Raw genomic sequence first — 27,319 nt, forward strand, 5'->3', positions numbered from 1 at the left:
TGTTACGTAACCCCCGCGTATGTTAAGGGCCGACTGTAGTTATAGCCCACCACCGCACACATTCACTCCCTACACATACACCCATCCTCTTTATTGTTCTTATTTTATAGTTTTATATCATATTTTCTTTATTTCAAAGCCACATTTTTTTATACAGTGGAATAAATGTTAAAGAAATCCGTTTTTCTGTGCCATGAATTTGTCAGGTCAGCCTGTAGCACTGTGCATTGAAGGATTTATTGGGGGATCCTAAGAAGAGTGAGTTTCAGCTAACCGGAAAAACTCTATTCAGCACCTCTCAATCTCTGTAAGTGCCGGATAACTGGGATTCTACTGTACATCCAATACCTTCTGCAATTTTGCCAAGCAGGAACATCAGGCATGAATCCGATCTATCATTCTTTAATTAAGCTGATTTTTTGTGAATTACCCATTATAATGGACAAGTTGACGGTCAAAATTTTTTGTAAGATGGCAGGTCAATGGGTAAAGAATATGCTTAGATTCACTATGATAATGATATTTTTTAATAAATTAGGCCCAAAAGTGTAAAAATAAGGGTTAAAGTTGCTTAAAGTCAGGTGACTGTGAAAAACTCTGTGATTGGTTGTGACATCACTGGTTGAGGTGAGCCTCCCAGCGGGATGCAGCCAACTGTAGTTGTCCAACCTTCTGGGCTGATCGTCTCTGTAAATAAGTATCATTAGATAATTAATTGTGCTTTACTGTGCAGCACAGTAATACTATTCTGAATATATAAATATTACTAAGCACATAAAATGATTCAATGGATATTAGACAGTCCACCAGAAGCAAAGGTAACAGATGTGATAAACCAAGTTCAGTATAGTCTGCATTTATGCGGTCAATTGAACCCGTGTTGTGTACCGCTTAAAACGAGAAACGCGTAAACGAAATAACAGAACATATGGGATTAATTGAAATAGAGACTGGGCCGACTCCCAAACTCCACGTTTTCCGACACAATACCTACGTTGTAGTAAAAATAACATCTTCATTTTATGATGGTATGCACACACAATTAATATTTAAGAGAAATATCAATAATATTAGGTTTTTTAACAACTTACGTTAGTAGAAAAGATGGGTCGGCACACATGGATGGCGGCTGGTACCGAGGCAGAGGGCAGATTAGTTGCCCTCCAATGAATCACTTTCACCACTCGCAGAGGTTTGCAGGGCCTCCCAGACAAACCCCTCAAAGTCCATATTGTTACTGTCACTGACTTGGGCTGGCTGTGGTGGGTTGCGGGCGAAGAAGTCCTTAATACTACGTTGACGACTAGCATTGATGTTGTCGAGATAGATCTGGATATACGGCTCCATAACTTTCTTCAGATGATTATTAGACACTTCATACCGATGCTTATCTGGGTCGTTGTCAAGGATGAGCTTAATTTTCTCCCTCAACTCGATGATTTCCTTCACATTATTATGGCTTGGTCCAGGTAATTCAAGGTTTTTCTCGGGTGGTGGGGGTCTAGCGGAAGCCATTGTGAGGGGAATAGCAGGCACAAGAGAGAGAACAGTATATGCGGACTGAGAACAATGAGACTGGCCCGACTAGGTCAGCGACTTCTACCCTCTGGTGGCAGGGCACGTCATGTTACATTAGATCAATCACAGCTAGCGGCGGAGGGAATGCGTGGGCGGTAAGGATGCGTGGCCCAATCACAGTCCGATACGTCATATGACATCAGCGATAACGTAAGAGCGGCCTAATGCGGACCATTCACCGTGCCGCTTCCTGCGTATATTCAAGAATGGACCGCGTGAGTAAAAAATGGCGCGGTGCGTCCAGACCTCGCCGCGTAAATGACCAAATTTACCGTGTAATTAAAACATTTCATTCTGGCAAGGCACCGCGTAAATGACCAAACACGTAAACAAAAAACCGCGTAAATCCAGACTACTGTATACTGTAGAAGCCTTTTGTATAAATCAAGAGGTTTCTCGGCACGATTGGGAAAACCTACTGGGTCTGTTGAATTTTGCCACCCTAGTAGTTCCCTTGGGCCAGTTAAGGAAGAAGCAACTAACTCATCTGGGGTCAAAGTTGCTTCACAGAAACAAAAATATTGCTTTTTCTCTTCTTATTCAGATCAAGATTCATCTGTCATGGTGGACAAATTTTGACAATCCATTTAGTTCCGATATACTCTGTAAATGCACTGAAAAAAAAAGTCTACCAGGTAAAAGTACATGACAGCTGAGCTGGTGTGAACATGGGCGTTTTTTATGTCCAAAAGAACATTAGTATGGACGAAACTGCAGCGGACCTATTGGCCCATACTGTGCAATCCCATTTACACCAAGCCCCCATCGCTCATACTGTATATCCATCCAACCCATGTTTGAAGCAGCTCTTCATGGCATATTTCTTCATTTATGAAATGTCCATGACTTAGACCATAAAAAACACCTTTAAAACTTAATTGAACATGGCATTTGGGGTCTGAAGAGGCCATCCTTTCTACTACATCCGACTGCAGCGATGAGTTTGAAACTAGCGATGAGTTTGAAACTAGTGACGTCATTGCAAATGGCGGCTCTGTTTCTAGAGAAATAAACTTATCTACTATTATAGCAGGACTTTAAACTTTTATTACAAATTATATATACCGTAGCACTCTACAAACTTGGCAGAGTGTATTTCTTGTGCTTACCCAGAACCGTCAACTCGTCCATTCTCCCTTACACTGTAGGTACTGTACAGGTTAAGTTCACAGGTCTATAACTAATCCTGCAATGTTGGTTGTCATTTTTTGGGGGTCTCACATTTATTAAATTCCAGTTCTTAGGGATATTTCCTTCACACATACTTTTGCAGAACTTCCCTCTCAGCTTCAAAATGACTCTTCACAAGCCCTATTTAATTTTTTCTGACAGCAGCAAACAGCTGGTATTCTGAAGACTGGACGACGCATGCTTTTGCCTAATGAAAAGAAACGTGTGGTATTTCGGACATCCTGTGGCAAGGGTGAGACCTCTGGTGATTCAAGCTCTGATGCAAATGTCTTTGAGGTAAGTTATACTTGTCTTAAATTGTACACTCCATGTTTACCTAGAAAGCCTTATTTTTTAATTTGATATGGTTATGCACATGCCTCTCCACCATTGTGTCCTAGGTTCAATCAACAGGTTGGATGTAAGAAGGGTGTTATCTAGTGTTATCCTACCAAACATTGCAGGTTTTTTCTGGGTACTCGGGTTTCCTCTTGCACTAACACTGGACTATTGTGGGTCGTACTAAAGAACAGACCAACCATCTGAACAACTAGTAAACTGATAAGTGGTGGGAAGTAAGAGTACTTCCCTGAATGTGACATTTTGTGAATGCAATGGAAAACTGGACTCAATGTAGTAGATGTTTTGTTACCCTGTTGTTAACATAAAACTTGGCTTTATTAATGCCAGGGGTTGTGCTCTAAGAAAAGGTCAGTACTGTATATGTGAAACCGGCATTGTACTGTATAAAGAAACACAGGTTTCCATAGAAAGAGATTATATTCCCAGCCTTGGCCAAAGTTCTGCTTTTGCTGATGATCTGACAAAAATGTTTATGCATATCATGATAATGTACAGATTTAAAAACCTAGTGACTTTGCATTGGACATGGGAATTTAATCAATATACAGTACTATATTAATTATTTTTTATTACAAATGTGCTAGAGGGGATATTAGTGTTCATACCTTGCATCACATCAGTGGTTTGCCTGTATAGTACATATTAAGGGGTGAACAAAACAGTTTCATGACCATATTCTTTATACTTTATCCTCTTAGCCACTGATTGGCTTGTTATTGATTTTAATTTTAATTTTTTAATGCTGTACCTTAATACTGTATGTCGTGGGTTTGTGCATAGTAGTAGTGAGTATCTTAATGTCACTTCTGGTTAGCTGACATTAAACAAAAACATCAATCTAATATAATCATACAGTACTTTTGTTAATATTATATAGTTGAATGAGAAGTAAGTATATTTAATTCTGAAATGTGTTTTCTGGTCAGAATATTCTGTAAATATGGATAAATAGGGCTGTTGCTTGTGTTAATGCAACAGCTTAACAGTTGTCTCTCTCTCTCTAGATTGCCGACTCTGATGACGCCTTTGAGGAAGTGAAGCGGCATCCAAGGCGTTTACCATTTGTTGGAAGTGACAAAATTCCCAAAGCTAACATTGTTCCTATCGTTCGTCCAACCACCAAGACAAGTGATGTAAATAGTTCTCAAACTTCTACCTTTGTAATTGGCCAAAAGAATAAATCTCCAAGTGAAACATTGCATAAGAAGAAGAAAAAGGTCAGTGGTCTTTAGAGTGTAATGTTTTATTAACTTCTAATGCAATTTTCCCTTCCTAATGGTCATCCCACCTAAAGGCAACCTAAACAGGATGGTGGAAGGAGGCCAGTGGCCTGTGTAGGTTCCTGAGTTAGCCAACAGTTGAATGAACAGGTGAAGAAGCTTACATGTGCCCAGGTATGTACAGTAAATCTCCCTTAACTCCACATGTTAGGTTATGGCACACCATGTGGCTTGTGAATATTAGTCACAGTAAGTTATTATAAGAAATATATCCATTAACCGGAATCCCTCTGAACCGGAACTCTTCGATAGTCGGGATTGAAATTTGCTTGGAATTTTCCAGAAAATTTCCGGTTTGGGAAGGATTTTCCGAGGGGCTAATTTTCTGGAAAATTCTGAAAAATTTTCAGGGTTGAGGAATTATTTTTTTCTGGGTTTGAGACATTAAAATCAGGGAAATTTTCTGGAAATTCCAAGAAAAAATTTTCAGTGCCTGAAAATATTCCAGGAAATGGGGATTTTTGTTCAATCCTGAATTCGACGTCTAGCTTTATACCTAGGTATGTAAATGCCTAGCATTAACTCACCAGGCCAACATACAGACAATTACAACATCTAATAATTACATAAATACATAATATTAGGAGGATACGTCGCTACCTGACATTTAATTGCAATTCTCGAAACCCCCTCCCGCACCTATAAAGGGAACTATAATAAGGAAGAAAAGACAAGGTCCCATTTATGAGATGAAAAAATTACTTGTGGTGTGGATGGAAGACCAGATACAAAAGCGTGTACCCTTAAGCCTTCTAACCTTACAGGCTAAGGCAAGAAGCCTTTTCGAAAGCCTGAAGGAGCAGGCAGGAGATGAGTGCGAGCAAACCTTCAGAGCAAGTCATGGGTGGTTTAACAGATTTAAGAACCGCTACAGTTTACATAATGTTAAGGTGAGTGGAGAGGCAGCTAGTGCTGATGGTGGTGCTGCCGAAGCTTTTAAGGAGGAGCTAGATCGTGTCATCGTGGAAGGAAATTTATTTGCCTGAGCGAATATTCAATGTGGATGAAACTGGATTATTATGGAAGCGCATGCCTGAACGGACATACATCCACAAAGAGGCGAAAACAATGCCAGGATTCAAGGACCGAATTACACTTCTGTTGGGGGGGAATGTAGCTGGTTGCAAGATAAAGCCCTTCATGATCTATCATTCAGAGAACCCAAGGGCTTTTAAACATGTCAGCAAGCACACACTGCCAGTGTTTTATTGAAGTAACAAGAAAGCCTGGATGACCCTAGTACTGTTTGAGGATTGGTTCATGACTTGTTTCATTCCACGAGCCAAGGAGTATTGTCTGCAACAAGGGATTGCATTCACGATTTTGTTAATTTTGGATAATGCTCTGGGACACCCACCACACCTGGACGACATGCACACTGATGTTAAGGTAGTCTACATTCCACCTAACACTACCTCTATCATCCAACCCATGGATCAAGGTGCTATTGCAGCTTTTAAAGCAAATTATTTACGTACGACCTTCGCTCAGGCTGTTGCTGCTACTGAAGGTGAGAAAATGCTCAGAGTTTTGGAAGGACTACAACAGTTTGAAATGTATAATGAACATAGCTGCAGCATGGGATGAGGTTACAGGTCAGTGCATGAATGGAATATGGAAGAAAGTCCTGAAAAGATATGTGAACAGTTTCAGAGGATTTAATGAAGATGAAGTAATTTCTGGGATTAGTAACAAGACAGTGGAGGTGGGTAAACAGCTTGAGTTAGAAATTGATAATGAAGATGTTGAACAGTTGGTTGAAAGTGTAGCAGAAGAGCTAAGTAACGAGGATCTTATCGAACTGGAAGCACAGAAAAATGCAGAGGAAGAAGAGAGAGTAAATTTAGAAGAACCTGCACCCCCAAAAATTTTTCAGTAAAGCAAATGGCAGAGGCATTTGCGACAATTACTAAGGGGATGCAAATGTTTGACGGAATGGATCAAAATGTTGAGCGTTTTGCCAAAGTTGACAGAATGGTCCAAGATGCACTTGCTTGCTACAGGGAGATTTATAACAAACAGAAAAAGTAAACTGTGCAGTCTAAATTGGACATCTATTTTAAGAAGTCCCCCATTGCTGTCTCCTTACGCCCCACCACTGCTGCCTCTTCACTCCCTAAAGATGATCCAATACCTTCAACCAGCAAGTTTCCACAGTACATAAACCTGTCTGAAGAAAGTGACATTGATGACCCACCCAGCCCTGTCTCCTCCTCTGCTTCATCCAATTAATATAGTCTCCATGTATACCTGTAAATAGAAAATTATGGGGGACCCGTGTGCATTCAGCTGACTACATTAAAGGTAAGTGCACAGTAACACTGTATTCATTCTTCATTATTGATTATTTTTACTGTATAGTGGTTCCTCGGTTAACGAACACAATTCTTTCCACAGAGTCGTTTGTTAACCGAATCCATTGTTTCAATGGGATATTGGGTAATTGGTTCCAGCTCACAGAAGAGTACATACAAAGTATAAACAAAATGCAGTAAAGTACACTTACTTTGAGGTGTGTATGTAGAAGGCTCCTGGCTGATGATGATGATGGGAATTAGAAGTGGGGGTGGAGGTGGAGAAGGGAGAAGAGAAGGAAGTGTGAATGGAGGAGAAATCGCCTTTCTTCGAACCCATGCTTGATGCAGTAATTTCACCAATAAAATTTTAAGTTCACTAGCTGTAATTCAATATTATTTTATTTAAATCAACACTGCACTGCGCTATATATTATCAATATGTTAACTAAATTTCAGAATGACCCATAATTTTAATGTAAAAATGCAAAAATATTCAAGACACCAACAAAATTGATGTTCACTCCACTGTCAACCATGCCAAACTGACACCTGGTGGCTGAGTCAAGCTGCTGATGGGCGCACAAAAAACTAGTTCCTTGTACTGCATATATTATCAATGTTAATTAATTTTAAAAGGACTAATAAATGTACAGTGAACCCTCACTTTACGCGGTTAATTCAACCCACAGGGTACTGCGGAAAGTGAGAAACGCGTAAAGTGAACAACATAACATATGGGATTAAATGAAATAGAGACCGGCTGACCCCCAAACTCCACTTTTTCCGACACAATACCGTATATCACGGCCTATAAGGCGGCGGGGTGCATAAGACGCCCCCCCCAAATTTCCATTTAAAAAGTAGCTTTTGAGCTCTATTTGCTGTATAAGACCAGTACCCCAAATGTGACACTTACCCACTGACTCAGTAGTCCTTTACCAACCATCCTTGATTTTTTAAAATAAGGCCAATTCACTTCAAGTAATGTCATCAAATTATACCCGCTGGTGTAGTGTAAACACTAGTGACGTCACTGAAGCGTGGTGGGAGTGTTCCCTCGTCTTGGTGGTGTGACTATTTATACAACATGTGGTTCAACAGCAACCACCGTATTCTAATTGTGGTGTTTCATTAGGATTTGAGTGAAAAAGGTTACCAGTATGTACTTACTACATACATTTATTACACAAATATATATATATATATATATATATATATATATATATATATATATATATATATATATATATATATATATATATATATATATATATATATATATATATATATATATATATATATATATATATATATACTGAATATACTAAGTACAAAAAATGAATGTTCAATGAATTATTTATGGTGCATTAGGGTACTGGCCACTTCTGATGGGCTATAAATAGCTTTATCTCCCCTCCATCTCACCCTGAGCCAGACGGAAGGGTCTTGGTAAATAACATGTTTGCTTATTTTCCATTTACTTTAAATAGATTTACCGAATTATTTGTTTTATTTATTTATTTATAATATACTGTAATATATTAAACACACTGTAATTATTTTCTTTAATTTATAAACTGTTTTGCGACAAAGGAATGTTCTCCAGTAGTGTTTCATTAGGATTTGAGTGAAAAAATATTACGTACTTACACAATTTTTCCTCTTACTTTGACAACACAACATACATACAGTATATTATTTCTCAGTTTTGATCTTTTTTTTTAATTTTTGTATTTATTTATAGTTAGTTACTTAAAATAAGGCCAATTCACTTCAAGTAATGGCATCAAATATTACCAGCTGGTGTAGTGTAAACACTAGTGACGTCACTTGAGCGTCTGTAATTAACCGTCGATAGTTTCAAGAATTAATGCACTTTTCCTTTCTTGTCTCCTCACTGGCAAATGGGGGGGGGCGTGGGGAGGGGTGTGTGATGATAGCTGTGTTTATTACAGGGGTATAAATCTCTTTTACGGTATGTTAGACAGGTTTATAATACATTTTTATTATTTTAATATACCGGTAATCTTAATTTGAATCCAGCTTGCCAAACGTAAGTTTCAGTATAAAATAATTAGTGGTAAGACCTTGTGAGTGGCTTATGATGTTTTCATCACCACTCTTGACACACTAAACCACAATATTTAAGAGGTAAGAATTTTAAACTTGGTGGTTTAGACGACCCCCTAACTTTGGGCAGATTTTTTTAATGTTCAAATTTCGTCTTATAGGCCGTGATATCGTTACACATAATTCTAGTAAAAATATCATCTTAATTTTATGATGGTACATGCACACAATTAATACTTAAGAGAAATAGAGAAATACAGTTGCCAAGTTAATGTCCATTCAAATAATGGACTCAACTCCCTCCCCCTCTTCTCACACTACACTGCTGGTTCTTCCCTCTGAGAAATTTTGGGGGGAAAACCACTAGATTTTAAGGTATAGTAATAAATAATACCTCAATTAAAGTTAGGATAATATAATTGACATTGCTGGATTCCTTGTAAGACCAGGAATATTTTGAATATAAAGTCATATTTTGCACAAAAGATAACATATTTACTCAGAGTAAACAAAATACTTACATTAGATCTAAAATTTGTATGTCTAATGCAAAATCTATGATGTTTATATTCAAAATGACCATCAAATTGTAAGAATTCCAGTAATGTAAATTATATTCTGGCCGGATAATTTGTATGAATTTTATGAGCTAAATAAAAAAAATTATACTTCACCCGCGTAAAGGGGTACACGCACCACGGAATGTGAGTATTCCGGTTTCGGCAGGGTACTGCGTAAACGTGGAAACCGGAATGTGGGACCGCGTAAAGCGAGGGTTGACTGTAATGTAAAAAATGCAAAAATATTAAAGAGCATAACTTTCTTGATATTTACTCCACTGGAAATGAATGTAAACATAGAACAGACTACTGAATTGGCAGACTAGCCCATCAGCTGATCAGCTGATGCTCACAACAAAACGTGTTTATTGTAAGGATTTCGTTAATCGAAGTTTTGTTCGTTAAAGGAATTGAAGATCCTTATGGGAGCTAATTCATTAACCGATGTTGACCTGGCGAGTTATTGCTTGGCATTAACATACCTAGGTATAAGCTAGGCATGCTTTCAAGAGAACATGATCCTCACATCTCCCTTAGCAGACAGTCGTAGATGATTATAAAGGAAGTCATCTCACTAAGGGGTAAATTTCTCAGTCAGAAGAAATTAATTGTGTTAGCTTGGTGGGTGGCACAAGTCAAAGCGGCCTAGATACGCAGTGGAGCGGGGCTTTTAAAGGGACCTTGACGCTAAAGCCTTGCTACCAAGACACAGATTAGAAGCATTTATCATAGTAATAATAAAGATCAATATTATTAGTACTGTTATTAAGCCGACGACTAGAAGTCCATCACATGGTAAACTGGTGGGTTTAAGACTTGAGTAGATCCGTACAGCGTTTGCACGCAAAGTTGTATCCCTTCAACATTACATTACATAACATTTTAAAATATGGAGTGAGAAAACAGAAAGCTGTGTGGGTGATTAGAGAGACGGAGTGGAAAGGAGTAGTATAATATACACCAGTGTTGCCAAGCGATAAGCTTCTCAACAGCTGATCTTTTAATTCACCTTCAAGCAGTCACACTACAAGACTGGATGCTTGTTGTCTTAATTCCCATGTGTATGTGTTTAAAATTTTTTCGTAATATTTGGTAAAATTTTGAATTATGAAAGATATTTACGAATATATATCACGCACATGTCACCATGGGATGTGACCAACTGCCTCAGTGTAAACACGTTGGTCACGATCAGTTCACGTTAGTGAGTCATGGGGTATACATCTACGGTATACCTCACAAGGTTCTTCCACTTGTTTTACTATCATTGCCCTGTGTTTGAGCCATTATATCTGGTAACCCTGGACCAAGCACCTAAATCTGGCACTGTACTTAGAAACATTAAGGTTTAAAGAAAGAAGAAAACACGAAGTTCCCAAGCGCTTTCGTGTAATTCACATCTTCAGGGGTGAGCACAGACTAGAGAGAGAAATACAAATCAAGGTGTATATATACAGAGAAGGGTGAGACCAGGTCCACAATGGTCAGGTATTAGGTAATGACCCTACTAATCTTTAAATAGCACACAATGGTTGGTGGTCAGGTCAGATGGTCAGGTGACCCGGCCTTCTCACCTGGTCACAAATCTTCTTAATTACAAAATTGTCCAGCTTGTGCAAGCTGGACAATTTTGTGGTTATCAGCATATACCTAGATCACGCGCACCTACAGTGATTTACTTGCATTAAGGTTTAAATGGAAAGTTCCATTGATTTTCTTCCCCTCTGGTGGTGTCCCTCTAATTTTGTAAAATCTCATATTTTGTAAGGGCTAGAGCCCTTATTTTTTCGAATTATGGGAGTTTTACTGTATATGCTTAGTAAGAGATTTTAATTGTGTTAGTCAAAATTTTTTGTGCATTATTAATGTCAAAAAAAACACACACACACACACACTCACTTCCTTCCTTCCTTCCTTCCTCCCTCCCTCCCTAAGTGAATAAACACTGCTTAAAGAGTAGTGATGTACATTCGTGAACAAAAGTCAAGTCCTGTCACCTCTATTGTTCCACAAACCCTGAGATTCAGACTCATGAATCTGAAGCATTTATGGACAGAGTAATGCCTCGTGTCAGCTGCTTTGGGTTCATGAGCCTGAATCTCGCAGTTTGTGGAGTAGCAGGAAAGGTGACAGGACTTTTGTCCACAACTGTACACAACAAATTTTGTGGCTTGTTCCAGTCCTGATTGTTGTATACTATGTAGTGATAAGAGTGAAAAAGGAGTTTGTTTTTACAGGTAAAACTAGACACAGCCAGGACATACAAGACTTACAGTAGTATTAGCCCAAGGCAGAAACAAGGTCAAGTGGATACACCATCAACATCCAGCACTAAGAAAGACTGGATTAATTAGTCATAAAAGTTATATACAATTGCATAACTCATTCTTAGAGCACCTACATGTTATTACTTATGTAAGCTATGACCTGACTTTTGATGGATTTTAGTTTGCCTTGTTGCATTTTGTAATGAAAACTTGCAAAACAGGAATACTGTAAAAGAGTTATGTTTTGAGGAATAGACATTGAATAAGAGCTTCATATGTTAATAGTTGATATCTTGATATCTTTCAACCTTTAGTGGGTCACAATAGTGAGCCACTAAAGGTTGAAAGATATTTTTTCTGTTAAGTGAATCATATTTGTTTATAATTTCAAAGGTACAGTAATGATCATGTTGGAAATTGAAGTGTTTTTAATTCTCTAAATATTGATAGGTCTAGATTTTTTCTTCTTTTTCGAATCTGGAAATACTTGGAGCTTAATTTTTTTTATTCCTCAATAATTGATAGGTTTAGATTTTTTTATCTCAAAACACTTACAGCTCTAATAGATGGATATATTTTCTTTGTAAAATCTCATTATTGATTTAATCTGAAGTGGTTTGACATTATATCATCCTCTATAAATAAAGAACCATATCTAACCCCAAAAGACAGTCAGTGCCAGGTCAGTTTTGGCTGGAATCTGGAATTGATGTTAAGACCACATTTCACATAAATGTCAACATTAAAATGATATAGACTGCCAGGTGGGAATTTCTTGACCATGTGAGATAGTTATGAGTGATTAAGACATTAAGTGGTAGCAGTAGTACAGGTTGTACAGGTTGTATTTATTTTGTGGGAGGGGGGGGTACAATATTGCTTCCTGTTCTTTCCTGCAAGACAAGATGGAATAAGTTTAGTAGTGAATTTTTTTAAATAATAATGACACATACTGTACAGCCCCATTTGTACAAGATTACTTTCATTACCAGACACCCTCATAATGCTACCAGTCATTACCAGACACCCTCATAATGCTACCAGTCATTACCAGACACCCTCATAAGGCTACCAGTCATTACCAGACACCCACATAAGGCTACCAGTCATTACCAGACACCCTCAGAAGGCTACCAGTCATTACCAGACACCCTCATAAGGCTACCGGTCATTACCAGACACCCTCATAAGGCTACCGGTCATTACCAGACACCCTCATAAGGCTACTGGGACACCCTCATAAGGCTACCAGACACCCTCATTACCAGACACCCTCATAAGGCTACCAGTCATTACCAGACACCCTCATAAGGCTACCAGCCATTACCAGACACCCTCATAAGGCTACCAGTCATTACCAGACACCCTCATAAGGCTACCAGTCATTACCATACACCCTCATAAGGCTACCAGTCATTACCATACACCCTCATAAGGCTACCAGTCATTACCATACACCCTCATAAGGCTACCAGTCATTACCATACACCCTCATAAGGCTACCAGTCATTACCATACACCCTCATAAGGCTACCAGTCATTACCGTACACCCTCATAAGGCTACCAGTCATTACCATACACCCTCATAAGGCCAGACACCCTCATAAGGCTAACACTGTGTTGGAAATTTTACAACAAATCTCCTGTTTGTTTAAGTGTTGATTTCTTCACATTTTACCAAGTTACTAAAACTTTGAGAGAGTTATTTTGTGGAATAAGAAATGTTATTAGTAAATTTGGTGCTTGTAACATTGACTTCGTTATTGTTTATACTTTTTTGTGGCTACTGTATCCTGAAGGTATATCGAATTTTACTTTTGTTTTGAATACAGTAATGAAAAGTTTGTGTATTATTATTTTGTGTACTGTACCTCAACAGTATATTATTGAATTGCAAGTTACCATTAAAAATTATAATTTTTTTTTTTTTTTTTATGTCCATGCTGTGTTACTGTTTAAGAAATTGTTTTTGTGAATTTTTTTCAGATGAGTTTTACTTATTTATTTATACATTTCACAGTTATCTATTATTTGCAGATGACACTCAGGATGTACCCAAGAAGTTACTATACGACATTTAACCCTTCAATATGTCTTCAAAGAGACCATGATGCAAAGAAAGTGGTGCTAGTGCTTCCAAGCATAAGCACAAGTCACTATCTATCCAGGAAAAGGGTGAATTTCCATGGTCCGGCACCGGTCAGGTCCCGAGGTTGCCGGACTAGAGAGGTACAACCTGTATAAACAATCTATATTTGCAATAGACATAACAATTTTAGTACCGTACTCATTTAGTACATGTACAGTACAGGTTTGCGCTTAGGTTCATTGTTAACCGAGGGACCACTGTATTGCAGTGTACTTGTACTGTACAATATTGACTAAATTCTTTAGATAACGTACACAACTAATGGTTGGTAAAACTTGTCAAGTAAGTGAGTGTCAAGTCTGTCAGTATGAGTGGCACGTGTGAGTGCTTGTGTCCCCCATCATAGGATTCCGTTTTCTCTCGCTTCAGGACGCCTGAGTCCGTTTTCTCTTAATCTTAGAGTGTAGTGCACCAGAGACTTCGTTATTCCTTAGTAATGACACAGAATTTGAAATTGCAACCCCAATTGCAACTGGGGTTGCAATTGTTGAGGCAACTAAATAGGTCTGATTACAGCAAATGTGTCATTGTCAATTTGTAGGTGAAAGATTTTATTATCAATAGATGTAGGTTAACATTACACCTGGAGTCAAATCTAATATACTATAGCGCTAGGTGTGTGTGTGTGTGTGTGTGTGTGTGTGTGTGTGTGTGTGTGTGTGTGTGTGTGTGTGTGTGTGTGTGTGTCTGTGTGTCTGTCTGTCTGGGCAGCCGAAACGGCACAATCGTTTTTCATCAAACTTGGTGGAAAAATCGCAAAAAATTCGTATAGTGGAACAAACCTGGTCCCATATTGATGGTTTCTTTAGGAACCCATTACATAACCATTTTATTTACGCTGGAAAACGATGCAAGTCTACGGACTTGGCGCACCCTCATTTGCTGGATGCTGTCAGCCCACGATTGCAGTTATCGTACGGCTCCCTCCTCCTCCCCCCACTTTTTTTCTTAGCCTACTTTTTTTTAATGTTGTTTGGATTAGTAAAGGAAGGAAGATGAGTAAATAGAAGAATAAAGAAGGGGGAAACAGAAAATACTTAGAGATAACAGGTGGGGGGAGCTGAGTTTCATCATGCGTCTGGATGCGCAGTTTCAACGTTACCAGACGACCTTACAGCTACAGTGTATACTTATTCCTGTGGGTGACTGTACATCAGAAAAGGAGAAGAGATAAAAAGATAATAACAGGAATGCATGGAGAAACTGACTACAATAGACACGGTGAATATAGACAGTGAAACAGACAGGAGGTTGACAAAAATAGACAGATTCATACATGCGCAAATAGACAATATGGCAACTAACATGACAGACAAACAGCTGATTGACTGATTCACATTAGTAAAGACAGGCTTACATTCAAACACCACGCAGATGAACAGACAGTTGGGATGGCAATAGGCAGGACGGATAGACTTGAGACAGATTAGAAGGCATTTATAAACAAGAATAACACCAAATTGACCATAGCTGCATCAGTGAGGGTAGGAGGTCTTACATCCACCAGCGTAAATAATAAGACGCATTGAAACCTAACACCCACGCGCGGAAAGAACATCAATGGTCGGTCAGTCATGTGAGATGGGCCTAAAACTGACTAACATTATGATGACTTAACACAGGTGATGACTTAAGCAGATGGTGACTAATCTAACCAGAATCATGGTCACTTCTCTTCATAATATAATTTATCTCGGAATGATCATCGGTGATTCATAATAATTTTCTTTTTATGATTTTAACCTCTCCTTATGGTGAATATTTCTTTTAACTAATTATTCTAACAACCACGACCATGAATATAACAACCACGACCATGATTATAACAACCACGAACATGATTATAACAACCATGACCATGATTATAACAACCACGATCATGATATAACAACCACGACCATGATTATAACAACCACGACCATGATTATAACAACCACGACCATGATTATAACAACCACGACCATGATTATAACAACCACGACTATGATTATAACAACCACGACAATGATTATAACAACCTCGGTAAACTGTACCACCGGACTCGCCACCGGGCACGAAGTGCCCACGATCACTTGTGCTTACTAAAGCCTAAGGAAGAATATTCCTTTAACACATAATATCTGGCCAGTATGGGGAGGATCATCGTGTCTCCGTCAGGGTGTCGTGGAGTGGTGGTCCAGCAGGCATCACGGAAGTGGGTTTTTTTTGGGGGTTGGGTGCACGGACGTGTATGCGATCGGACGTTGTCAGTTGGACGTTAACCGGCGCATGACTGTACTCGTGTTCATTATACAGTACGGACAGAACATCCGCAGTTACAGAATTTTTGGGGGTGAAGCATAACTAGAGTATATAAAAGACCTTCAAGAAAAAAAATCCAAACTTCGTTCAAATTAAACTCCATAACAAAGAAGCGCTCTTAAGACAACATTACCACCATTACTATCGTCACTGCATGTTTATCTACCCATGAGTTTGTTTACGAGAAGGAAAGTCCAAAGCCCTTAAAGTGGTAAAACATTTATTCATTTACTGATATTAACATGATCACAATTGTTTATTCTTTTTCATAATAAAAAGACATTACCCCCGTACAGTCAATTCCACTACAACGCGATAGTTGCGTTCTTGTGAAACCACGAGCTATAGAAATTTGCGCAATAAAAATAACGGCTTATGGAGAAAATAAGGTTAGGTGCACGAACAATATCCTTTCATTGCGTTCAAAATGCTTAATAACATTGAGCTTCTCTTCAAGTGTTATAGCCTTTCTTTTACGTTCACCACCATTAATTCGATCACCAGAACACTTCTTGGAAACATTTTTCTTACCTTGTTTTTCCATATTCATGGCTAACACAACAAACTTGGAGAAAACAGCGAAAATCACGGAGGACATCTCATAGAGCAATCAACAAAAATTGCGCGATTCAACTGATCACGTTCATGTAAGCAGAGAGCGGTGGTGTAAACCGTTATTAGTCCGCACTGCGAAACATTCTTTTTACTTAATCTTTTCATACAGTATTTATGGGTAACAGCTAATTTGCAAAAAAAGAACAAAATTTACAGAGTACCTCTCGAAACACTCCACTTCACAAACAAAACACACGAATCAATTGAACATGTGATGTTGAACATGAACTGTAAACATTGCATAACCCTGCGCCAGTGCGCCACGCTACACTTAAAACATTGAGGATGGAATCGTGTTATAGCCAACATTCGTATACAAAAGTTCGCGTTTTACAAACAGCGTTCCCCTATTCATCAATAGCATTACAACCAATTCGCGATGACAAAGCATGCTTTGTAGCAGAAATGACTATTAATTTTTGTATGGTAGATTGAGGAAGGTAAATGTGAACATTCATTTCCATTATTGAGGTCTAGGAAGCAAACAGGCAGTTACTATCACTTTAATATCCTAATTTTATATAATTGGAACATGGAGGAGATAGAAAAGGTTTTTGACTTTCCACATACGGTATACATTAACTAATTTGTTATAAAGCCACTTTGAAAGCTTTTCAAATTCAGATATACCCTGTATGAAAAAAAATCTTGTAAATGTGTGTGTGTGGCAACAATGGTATGCATTCTCTTTATGGTTAACATACACTATTGCTCTAATGTAATTATTGATATTTAGATACCATAGCAAGTTATGAATCACACTAAATCAAAGTACAGTGATCCCTCGGTTAACGAAATTTTGATTAACGAATTACCTTCCATAAGATTCTTCACTTTGGTTAACGAATTTTTCCCAACATGTTTTCACCTGCTCACCAGCTGTAGTATTAGTCCGCCAATACAGTAATCGGTTTTAGGGCTTAAATTCGTTACCATTTGAGTAAATATCAAGAAGGTTGTACTATCCAATAATTTTCCAAGTCTTATATTAAAGTTTTTAGTCAATTTAACAATTATTTAACATAATTGAAGTATAGGGGAACTACTTTTTAGCACGCCAAACAGCCACTTGACTCACCCAAAATGGCGTCAGTGTGTGTCCGCTCAGAGGAGGAAGCATCTTGCTTCAGACTCTCTTGAACATAAACTATTTTTACGTTTTTACAGTACAATTATTGGTCATTCTGAAGTTTATTTTACATATTGACAATATATAATGCAGTGCAGTGTTGATTTCAAGAAAATAATCTTGAATTACACCAAGAGAACTAAAATTTTATGGGTGAAATGGCAGCATGGGGTGACTTCTCTTCCACCCCAATGCCTTCTCTTCTCCCTTCTCCTTCACCCCAACTTCTAATTCCCATCATCATCATCATCATCAACCAGGAGCCTTCTACATGCACACCTCAAAGTAAGTGTACTTTACTGTATTTATTTTTAGTTTGTATGTACTTTTTGGTGAGCTGGAACCAATTTCCCAAAAACCCATTGAAACAATGGTTTCGGTTAACGAATTGGATCGAATTGTGCTCATTAACCGAAGGACCACTGTCGTGTATAAAGATTTTTTTTTTATCTAACACTATAGCATCACAAATGGTAATTCTACTCTAGCACGGGGAAGCAAGTCCACAAGTCAGTCAGACCACGGTGCACACATGTGCCACTCATGGCTCACACCAGTCGATGCACGGGAAATGAGTCACTCATTGCTCCCAGCACTTCATAATTTTTTTTTTTTATGATGTACAACTATTTATGCAGTTTATTGCCTCCAGTACTACATGATTTATAAAAATGTATTAAAATAGTATTGTTTTTATTTAAATTATGTATACAGTCAACCCTCGCTTTACGCGGTCCCACATTCCGCGGTGCCCTGCCAGAACCTAACGTGCTCACATTACGCGGTGCGTGAACCCCATTACGCGGAAAGTGTCCGGCGTGACGCTATTTTTAGATTCGCCCCACCCGCCAGCCTGCCTGTGCTCTCGCCTCTCCCTCCGCCTGGGCAAGCCGCGCGGTAAGGTTGCGCAATGTGTGTCTTTGTTGCGTTATCACTGACGTCATATGACGTATCGGACTGTGATTGGCCATGCATCCCTACCCCCCTCTGCTGCTAGCTGTAATTGGCTTAAAGTATTATGACGTGTCCACCCGGGGAAGGGAGGGAGGGAGGGAGGAAAGACGATCCTTGACCTAGCCGCACCAGTGTCATCCCTCCACGCCAGACCGTGTAAACGTGTATCCATTGTTCCGTAAAATGGCTTCCGCTGGACCACCGCCCCCAGAGAGAAACCTTTCCTTACCTGGACCCAGCGGCACTAAGCCAAAGAAGACACGACGTTCCTTAAGCTACGAGGTGAAGTATACCATCACCCAAGAGTTGGAGAAAGGAACAAGGCAGGTTGATTTGGCGCGCCAGCATGGTGTGAATGAATCTACGATCCGGACTATAAAGAAGGATGCAGCCAAGATAAAGGAGCACATGAAGATCACAAAGTCTACTGGTGCTTCTATGATCAAGTATTTTCACAACCAGGTGCTTCTCAAGACAGAAAAATTACTTGTGAGGTACTTGGTGCGTCAGGCGCGACGGAACATGGCGGTCGACATGCGCTCTGTTAAGGAGTACGCACGTGAACTGTACATTGCAGTGGCACGAAAGATGGGAATTACAGAGCCCAAACCCTTTAATGCTTCCTCTGGGTGGTTACAGGGGTTTAAGATCCGGAACAAGATCGCCAATATAAACATTGGTGGTGAAGAAGCGAGTGCTGACCGTGCTGCGGCTAGGGAATTTCCTCCGTTTTTTACGTGAGATTATGGAGGAAGGACAGTACAGTGACGACCAGGTGTTTAACATGGGCGAATCTGGTCTTTTCTGGAAAAAGCTACCTTCCAAGTCCTTCGTTGTAAAGAATGCCAGCAAGATTCGGGGCCGGAAGATGCAGAAGGAGCGCATCACCGTCCTGTTTACCACCAATGCCTCCGGTACCTGTAAGCTCAAGTTATCGGTGATCCACACAGTTCGCAAGCCGCACGCCTACAAAACCATGGACATGACCAAGCTAAATGTCCACTGGCTGACCGCACGTAAGGCGTGGATGTTCTCTACACTGTCCCTCTCCTGGTTTGATGACCGTTTCGTTCCCGATGTGAAGAAATTCTGTGAGCAACAGAATGTGCCATTCAAGATTTTGTTGCTGCTGGACAACGCACCAGGACACTCGCCCCTACTGTTAGATCGTCACCCCAACGTAAAAGTGGTCTTCCTTCCTCCCAACACTACGTCTATATTACAGCCCATGGACCAAGAGTTAATCTGTAATGTAAAAGCTGCATTCTCTACAAAAAAATTCAAACTCCTGAACGACTACACCAACACCAGGGAAGAGTTGCGTAACCTGAGTGACACCACCACCGATAGCAAGAGCGAAGAAGATGAGGATCAACAGTTGGCACAGCAAAAAATACTGTTCAAACAATTCTGGAGAGTATTTAACATCAAGAAAGCTGTGGACTTCTTGGTGGAGTCATGGGATCAGCTGTCTATTGCTACAATTCGTCACGCATGGAGACATGTGTTGCACGGAATACCAGGTGAGAGGAGGAGTCAATCTGTAACTGGTGAGGTTCAGAATGTTGCAGTAGCAGTGGACCTTGCCAGAGAAGCTGCGCAGACTGTTACAGTTCCAGGCTTCTCCGAGACCACCAACGACGACATCCTGGAGGTGATAATGGAACCTGATGTGACTACCGAGGAGATGGTACATGATGATGACGACGTCAGTGAAGAGGCAGGTGGTGCGTCATCCCAAGAAGAACAACACTTATCCCATAGTAATGTTATGGGTGCCATCGAGTGTATCGAGAAAGCCAAGCTCCTCCTTTCCGACGACCCTGACGCAAACAGGTATGAAATCTTCACTACCCAGCTGTTGCAGACTATGGAGCCCTACATCAAGGTGTATCACGACAACATCAACACCAGCCGTCAGCAAAGCATAACAGATTTCTTCGCCCGCAACCCACCACAGCCAGCCCAAGCCAGTGATAGTGGCAGTGAAGATGACTTTGAGGGATTTGTCAGGGAAGCCCTGACAACTGTAAGTGACAGTGATGGTGATGCACCTAGTAATGGTGACTCACCTGAGGGCCAGTAGCCTGCCCTCTGCCTCGGAACCAGCCTCCATCCCCGTACGCCGACCCATCTCTTCTACTAACGTAAGTGTTCCACCTAACTTTTAGTTTTCCTAACCTAACCTTTATTTTTCCTATGTTAACCTTTATTTTTCCTAACCTAACCTCTTCTATATTACTTGTTTTTTCATACCATCATAAAGTTAAGATAAAATTTTTACTACAACATAGTTGTGTGTCGTCAAAAAGTGGAGTTTGGGGGTCGGCCCAGACTATTTCAATTAATCCCATATGTTATGTTATTCACTTTACGCGTTCCTCACTTTCCGCGGGACCCTGCGGGTTACATTAACCGCGTAAAGTGAGGGTTGACTGTATTAGTTAGTTTTGGGTCGAGAATTTTTTCCATAGGAATGCATCTCCCGTTATTCGGATATTCAGTTTACGGCCTGTTTTTTAGGAACCTAACCCTTCAGTAAATACTGTAGAGGACTTCCTGTATTATACAGGAAATTGTAATTATGTAAATTTATTTCACATATGTTTTTATAATCATAACATATAGATGATAAACATTACTCTGTACACACTGTGTGAAAAGGGCAAGGTAAGGCTTAGTCTATGTACACATCCTCAGACATATCACAAAAAACCTTCTAGCCTCTCTCTCATTTTGTTTTCTTTAAATCATTACAGTACATGTTGTGTTTTTTTCCATGTTCCATCTAATGAACCATCACCATTCTCAGGTTCTTCCATGGCAGGAATATACTTTTTCCATCTCCACATTGTCACAATTGTGATAGACCATTTTGGCTGTGAAAATTACATCATGTCTGCTGTTATACTCTATAGATCCATATAGTGTGAGCAGGTGACACAAACTGAGGAAGACTCCACAACACACACTGAGTTGCATCTTCAAATTCCATGAAAGAAGCCACTTAGGGTTGAAAATTATATATTTTCTATATGGATGCACACAATGGGAGCTGTGGATGATATAACAGCAGATTCTACAACACTTTCTGGGGTGTTTCTTAGAAGAATTGTCTTGGAAGAAATAAAATTATGGATTGGAAGGCCATAATAAGGGAGGAGCTTTGCCTTTTGCCTACTGACCAATTGCAGATGATTTAATGTCTAGGAGGTTAAAGCCACACCAGTATACCTCAGCACAAATGTATCGAGAGAATGATGAGGGAGAGACATTACAGTACAGGGTCTGTGACTAGGCTGGTAACGATATTATAGATGACATTCATACAAGAGGGTTAAGAGCAATAATAAGGGAGTTGAGAGACATGTGATGTTCAACTTCATTGATCTATGTTACAAATGTGCTGTAAAACACCAATTTTATACCTCTTAAATTATTGTCATCTGCCTTCCAACACATCCATATACTGTATAAGTCGGTGGTATATAAAATTTGATTTTCACTCATAAATATTAAAAAAATCCATTCACACTAAAAACCATCATATAAACTTTCATTCTAAAATGTAAAATTGTCTAAAATCATAGATTAATAAGAATAGAATAAAATCATCTCTGGATACATATACTCAGTGGTGGGTAAGGTTCCACTAATCCGCTAATTAGCGAAGCTAACTTTCTCGTTAGCGGATTAGCGTTTTCGCTAACTTTGGAAACTATTAGCGGACCAATTAGCTTCCGCTAAATTTAGTTCCGCTAACAAAATTTATACATGTTTGTTCCTGTCTGTTGTAAGCGTGTGACGCCGCGACGTGTCTCCAACAGCCAGTCAGGCACGCTTGGCTGACTGGCTGTTAGTACGTGTAAACGTGACAAGACTGTCAGTGTATGTTGAAAGAATCATACGAATGTAATTGTAAACTAATGTATAATTTTATTTCTCATTTATTTGTTAATTTAATTAGGATTTTTTTGTGTCAATATATTTGGTTATGCTAAGTACACTGCATAAGTTCATAACCAGGATGTCATCCAAGGTGTGCGCCAAACAAAATTTTCTAAAAACTTACTTTTCATTAAAGTTTAGAGTTTTCTGTTTATTTACATGACTAAGACCAACAATAAGTTATATAAAAATGCACTGGTATAATGACTAATACCAACAAGAAGTTATATAAAAATGCACTGGTATAATGTGTATGTGGTTGGTATTGCATATTTACATGAATAATGCCAATAGGTTGTATGAGAATGCAAATTAATTATTTGTGAAATTGTGAACAGTGTACACCTTGATAAGTTGATCATCATCTGATCTTGGCATGATGCTATTTGCTACCTATGCTATACAGTACTATAGTTTTTGGATTCGTTTAATACTTTATGTCTTTTCGTACAGCAAATAAAGATTATAAAGTGTGTGTTGAGACTTGAATGTAAACTAAGGTTTAATTTCATTTGTTCATTTTATTATTTGTGTACACCTTGATCATCATCTGATCTTGGCATGCTATACCTTTTTGGAAAGCTCTATGTCTAAGCTACAAGACAACATATGAAAATTTCGGCTCTCTATGTGTGTTTTTAAGGGCTTTAGAGCCCCCCCTCCAAAAAAAATAAAAGAAGCTAAATTCATATAATAAAAGTTAGCGGTAGCTTCCGCTATTTTTTTTTAGCTGTTTAGTGTTCGCGAAGTTAACTTTTTAGTTAGCAGATTAACAAAGCTAACTTTTCGTTTAGCTGTGCCCACCACTGCATATACTGTATCAATCTACAGTACTGAACATATTGTAGAAACTTAATGTGATGATTGTTGGCACACTTGTGAGAAACATGAACACACATGTAAAACTTTATAAACCCTTGTACTGTGTACAGGGGGTCCCCGGTTATGAATGGATTCCATTCCAGAGGATGTTCTCAAGTCGGTCAAAGACCCACCCTGGGTCTCGTACTGGCAATTTTACCTGACAATACTTGGTAAAGGAAGGTTGTATGTAAAGGTGATTGTGATTGGTGGATCTATTTTTGGCTGTATTACTGTCAGAATCAATATTAAACAATCCAATGGTAGAATTTTTATGATAACTATTCATTGCTATTTATGATCATCAGAAATTTCCAAATGTCCATATATTTGCTTAGATAATGAAAAAATTATATTAACGAATTGGCAACTCAACTACAATGAGGACTGCCACAAGATTCTCAGATCGAATTTTCTTAATTTTTTAAGCAAATATTATTAGCTGTAAATTTAAAGTTTAACCTTGTTTGTATCGGCGGACGTTCGAAAGTCGGGGACCCCTTGTATTATAAAAATAATATTGGTGAATATTTGGGGTTAATTATTTGTGATTCACTTGATATGAGTTCATATCAGGGGTTCAGAGTTTGTACAATATACAGTACAGTGACCCCTCGTTTAACGAACACCTCGGTTAACGTAATTTCGATTAACGAACTGCCTTCCATAAGGATCTTCAATTCCGTTAACGAAAAAAATTCGATTAACGAAGTTCTTACGTAACCGACCTCAACATGTTTTCGCTTGCACTGACCAGGCAACCAGCTTTAGTATCAGTCCGCCAATACATTAATCGGATCTAGGGCTTAAATTCCTTACTATTTTAGTAAATATCAAGAAGTTTATACTATTCAATAATTTTAAAGTTTAATATTCAATTTTTAGTCATTTTAACAATTATTGAACATAATTGAAGGTAAAGTGACTAGTTTAATGCGCGGCATCCAGCCTCTTAACACAGCAAACAGGAGTTACTGTCTCTCTCTGTTTTCACTGGAGGTAACATCTTGCTTGAGACTCTCTTCAACTAAACGCTTTTTTCTGTGTTTCCAAGCAAATTATTGGTCATTTTGAAATATATTTTACATATTGACAATATATAATGCAGTGCAGTGTTGATTTAAAGAAAATAATCTTGAATTACACCAAGAGAGCTAAAATTTTATGGGTGAAATGGCAGCATGGGGTGACTTCTCTTCCACCCCAATGCCTTCTCTTCTTCCTTCTCCTCCACCCCCATTCTAAATCCCATCATCATCATCATCCAGGAGCCTTCTACATACACACCTCAAAGTAAATGAACTTTTCTACCATTTTTGTTGAATTTAGGAAATTTTCGGTGAGCTGGAACCAATTACCCAACAACCCATTGAAACAATGGTTTCACTTAACGAACTTTTCGGTTAACGAACGACCTTCTGGAACGGATTGAGTTCGTTAACGGAGGGGTCACTGTATACTGTACTATGTTTGGAACCTGTGTGTAAATAAGACATTCATAGGGTTTATTGTCCTAAAATGTCTCCCCTTTAACACACAGAAAACTTCATTTACAAGTACAGTACTGTATTCCTAACACACTCAATTTATTTATTTCATTTAATTTGGGAGTTACAAAGAGGCAGGACACAAAGCATTCTGACACTATAAATGTCCCCTATACACACACGTTCAAAAAACAATGTCATACAACATACCAATGTTAAATCCTTGATATGACCTCTGAAGATTTTGAATAAATAAATACAGGGTGTAATTATGCAATAATGCTGTCCATTTGACCTTTAAAGAATTGTTTTCTGTTACAATGAGTCGATTGAATTACTGTAGTTTCATTTTGGATTGAAAGTTTAAGTGTGACTGTTGTTTGAATTGTTTAGAGTTATGGCCCTTGATTAAGTTGTAATCAGGTAAATCATGATAAAAATAGTTTCTTTCATATTTTTTTGTAGCCTAAATGGGTTCAACTCAGTTTTAGAGAGAATTATGGCATGTTCTCCAATAGGATTGTTTGGTATGAAGTTGGCTCAAGTGTAGTAATTATCCAATAGTCATTTTTAAAGTGGCTCTCATTTACTCCTGAAGAACAATGGTGTCAATTGATGGTCAAGAGATTGTAGAGTTCTAGTTCTAATATTTATGTTTAATAAGCTATTTACACAAGGCTTTTGTTGTCGTATCCAATACTTGCAAGAGCTATTTAAATGTAAGTACATCATATGCCTACATGAATTTAAGTACTCAGCATCTTATCTTGAAAAAAAATGAAAGGCTGGACTGATCAACTGAGAATCTTGGGAATACTGGGATGTTCATTCTTAATCTGAACAATAAGTAAAAAATAATAATTAACCTCTTTTTATGCTATTTAAGTCCAGGCTTCCATATCATCATTATACTGATGAATTTTGAAGCACTTATGTATTAATACCTCTTGTTGGTGGACCCTCACCTAGCACGCTCCTTCCACCAACTGAAGGGATTTTCAATTGATATTTATTATTATTGGGAACCATCAGTGGAAATTCTGCTAAATGAACCATCAGTGTAAAATCTACTAAATGACAGGACTTTTCCATACTATAGGTACACCACCGATTTCTGGGAACTGGTGGTCCAGCACCTTCTTTAGTCTGGACAAAATTATGAGGGAGCACTTAACTTCCCTCCCTCCCAGCCAGGGCAAAGCTAGTTTTAGGCTTAAAGTTTTTATCTTATAAAATGTAGCTGACTAGACTTAGCAGAATATAACTTACATTGCTGGAATTCTTGTAAGATAGCAATTAATATGAGTATAAACATCACATAGTTTGCACAATAGATAAAAATTTTAGTTTAATGTAGTACATTGAGTACAAAGTGTGTCCAGTAATGTTGCTCAAAATTATGGCTTTTTCACATTTAATTTACATTTAATATTTGTATAACTTAAGTTTCTAGCTGTCCATAGTGCTTTAAACACAGGAGGTGTATCATTAATGGGTCAGAGGTGTATTGTTGAATTATTATTACCTGCCCTTGGTTGGTCCGGAAAATCGGTGGTGTACCCGTAATATATTTTTAGAGGTCTGGCGTAATGTTTTAATCCATTATTATTGTTCACTAATGGGAATTTCATATAAAATGTGTGATGAGTGTGAGGGCTTCCCCCCTTATAAAAAATGAACCTCACATCCAGTACACCCCTGAGCTTGTGGGTGAGGAACCCATACTAACCAAATGTGATTACATAATTTTGACTGGCTCAGGTGAGAACAACTTGTGACTGGTTGAGTAGAGAAGCCCCATGATGGGTATAAAACATCATCCTTTCCTGAAGTTCTCCATATTAGCAGTTTGCCCATGAAAATATCATGTAGATTTACTGTACACGTACGTATTTTAATAATTAAGAAAAACAAATCTAAAGTGACAAAGAACATGTGTTAATTTTTTTTTTTAGTACCAATAAGAGCACCATAAAGTAATTGATTAACTGGGAAGGCTACCAGGGCTAGACTGCCAATCCTAACATATGATGACTATCCACCTTAATTTTGAAGTTACTGTATTTGCATAATTAACCAATGAAAATTCAATGAAATTTACCATAACTCGTGAGATAATTATGTTTTTTCTTCAGCCAAAAACTTGAAAACATCAATATCTTCTGGGCTCAGATCTGCCTTTTCTCTTATCTCCTCCAGGGTGTAGTCTTTAAGCAATTCTCCATTCTCAAACACTGGGACCAACACATCCTGAAACAAGGGAGAGATATTCACATAACTTGAATGGTT

At 38.5% G+C, this 27,319-nt stretch overlaps 1 protein-coding gene across 7 annotated transcripts in view; it reads right to left on the reverse strand.

The window, feature by feature from the left end:
- Positions 1–504: 504 nt before the first annotated feature.
- The window catches only part of LOC121873813 (nicotinamide phosphoribosyltransferase-like), a 79,430-nt gene continuing 52,615 nt past the window's right edge, over positions 505–27,319 (reverse strand). For 4 of the 7 annotated variants that reach the window (XM_042377524.1, XM_042377530.1, XM_042377528.1 and 1 more), the window contains one exon: positions 25,666–27,280. In XM_042377524.1, the coding sequence (XP_042233458.1) occupies positions 27,149–27,280 (132 nt within the window). In that variant the 3' untranslated portion in view covers positions 25,666–27,148. Of the gene's footprint in view, positions 688–9,490; positions 9,539–10,908; positions 12,479–25,665; positions 27,281–27,319 lie in introns of those variants that run through there. The other 3 variants (XM_042377525.1, XM_042377527.1, XM_042377526.1) reach the window with 3 other exon arrangements.

This window comes from Homarus americanus, unplaced genomic scaffold (genome assembly GCF_018991925.1).
Source record: "Homarus americanus isolate GMGI-L3 unplaced genomic scaffold, GMGI_Hamer_2.0 scaffold25827, whole genome shotgun sequence".
NCBI classification, from domain to species: domain Eukaryota; kingdom Metazoa; phylum Arthropoda; class Malacostraca; order Decapoda; family Nephropidae; genus Homarus; species Homarus americanus.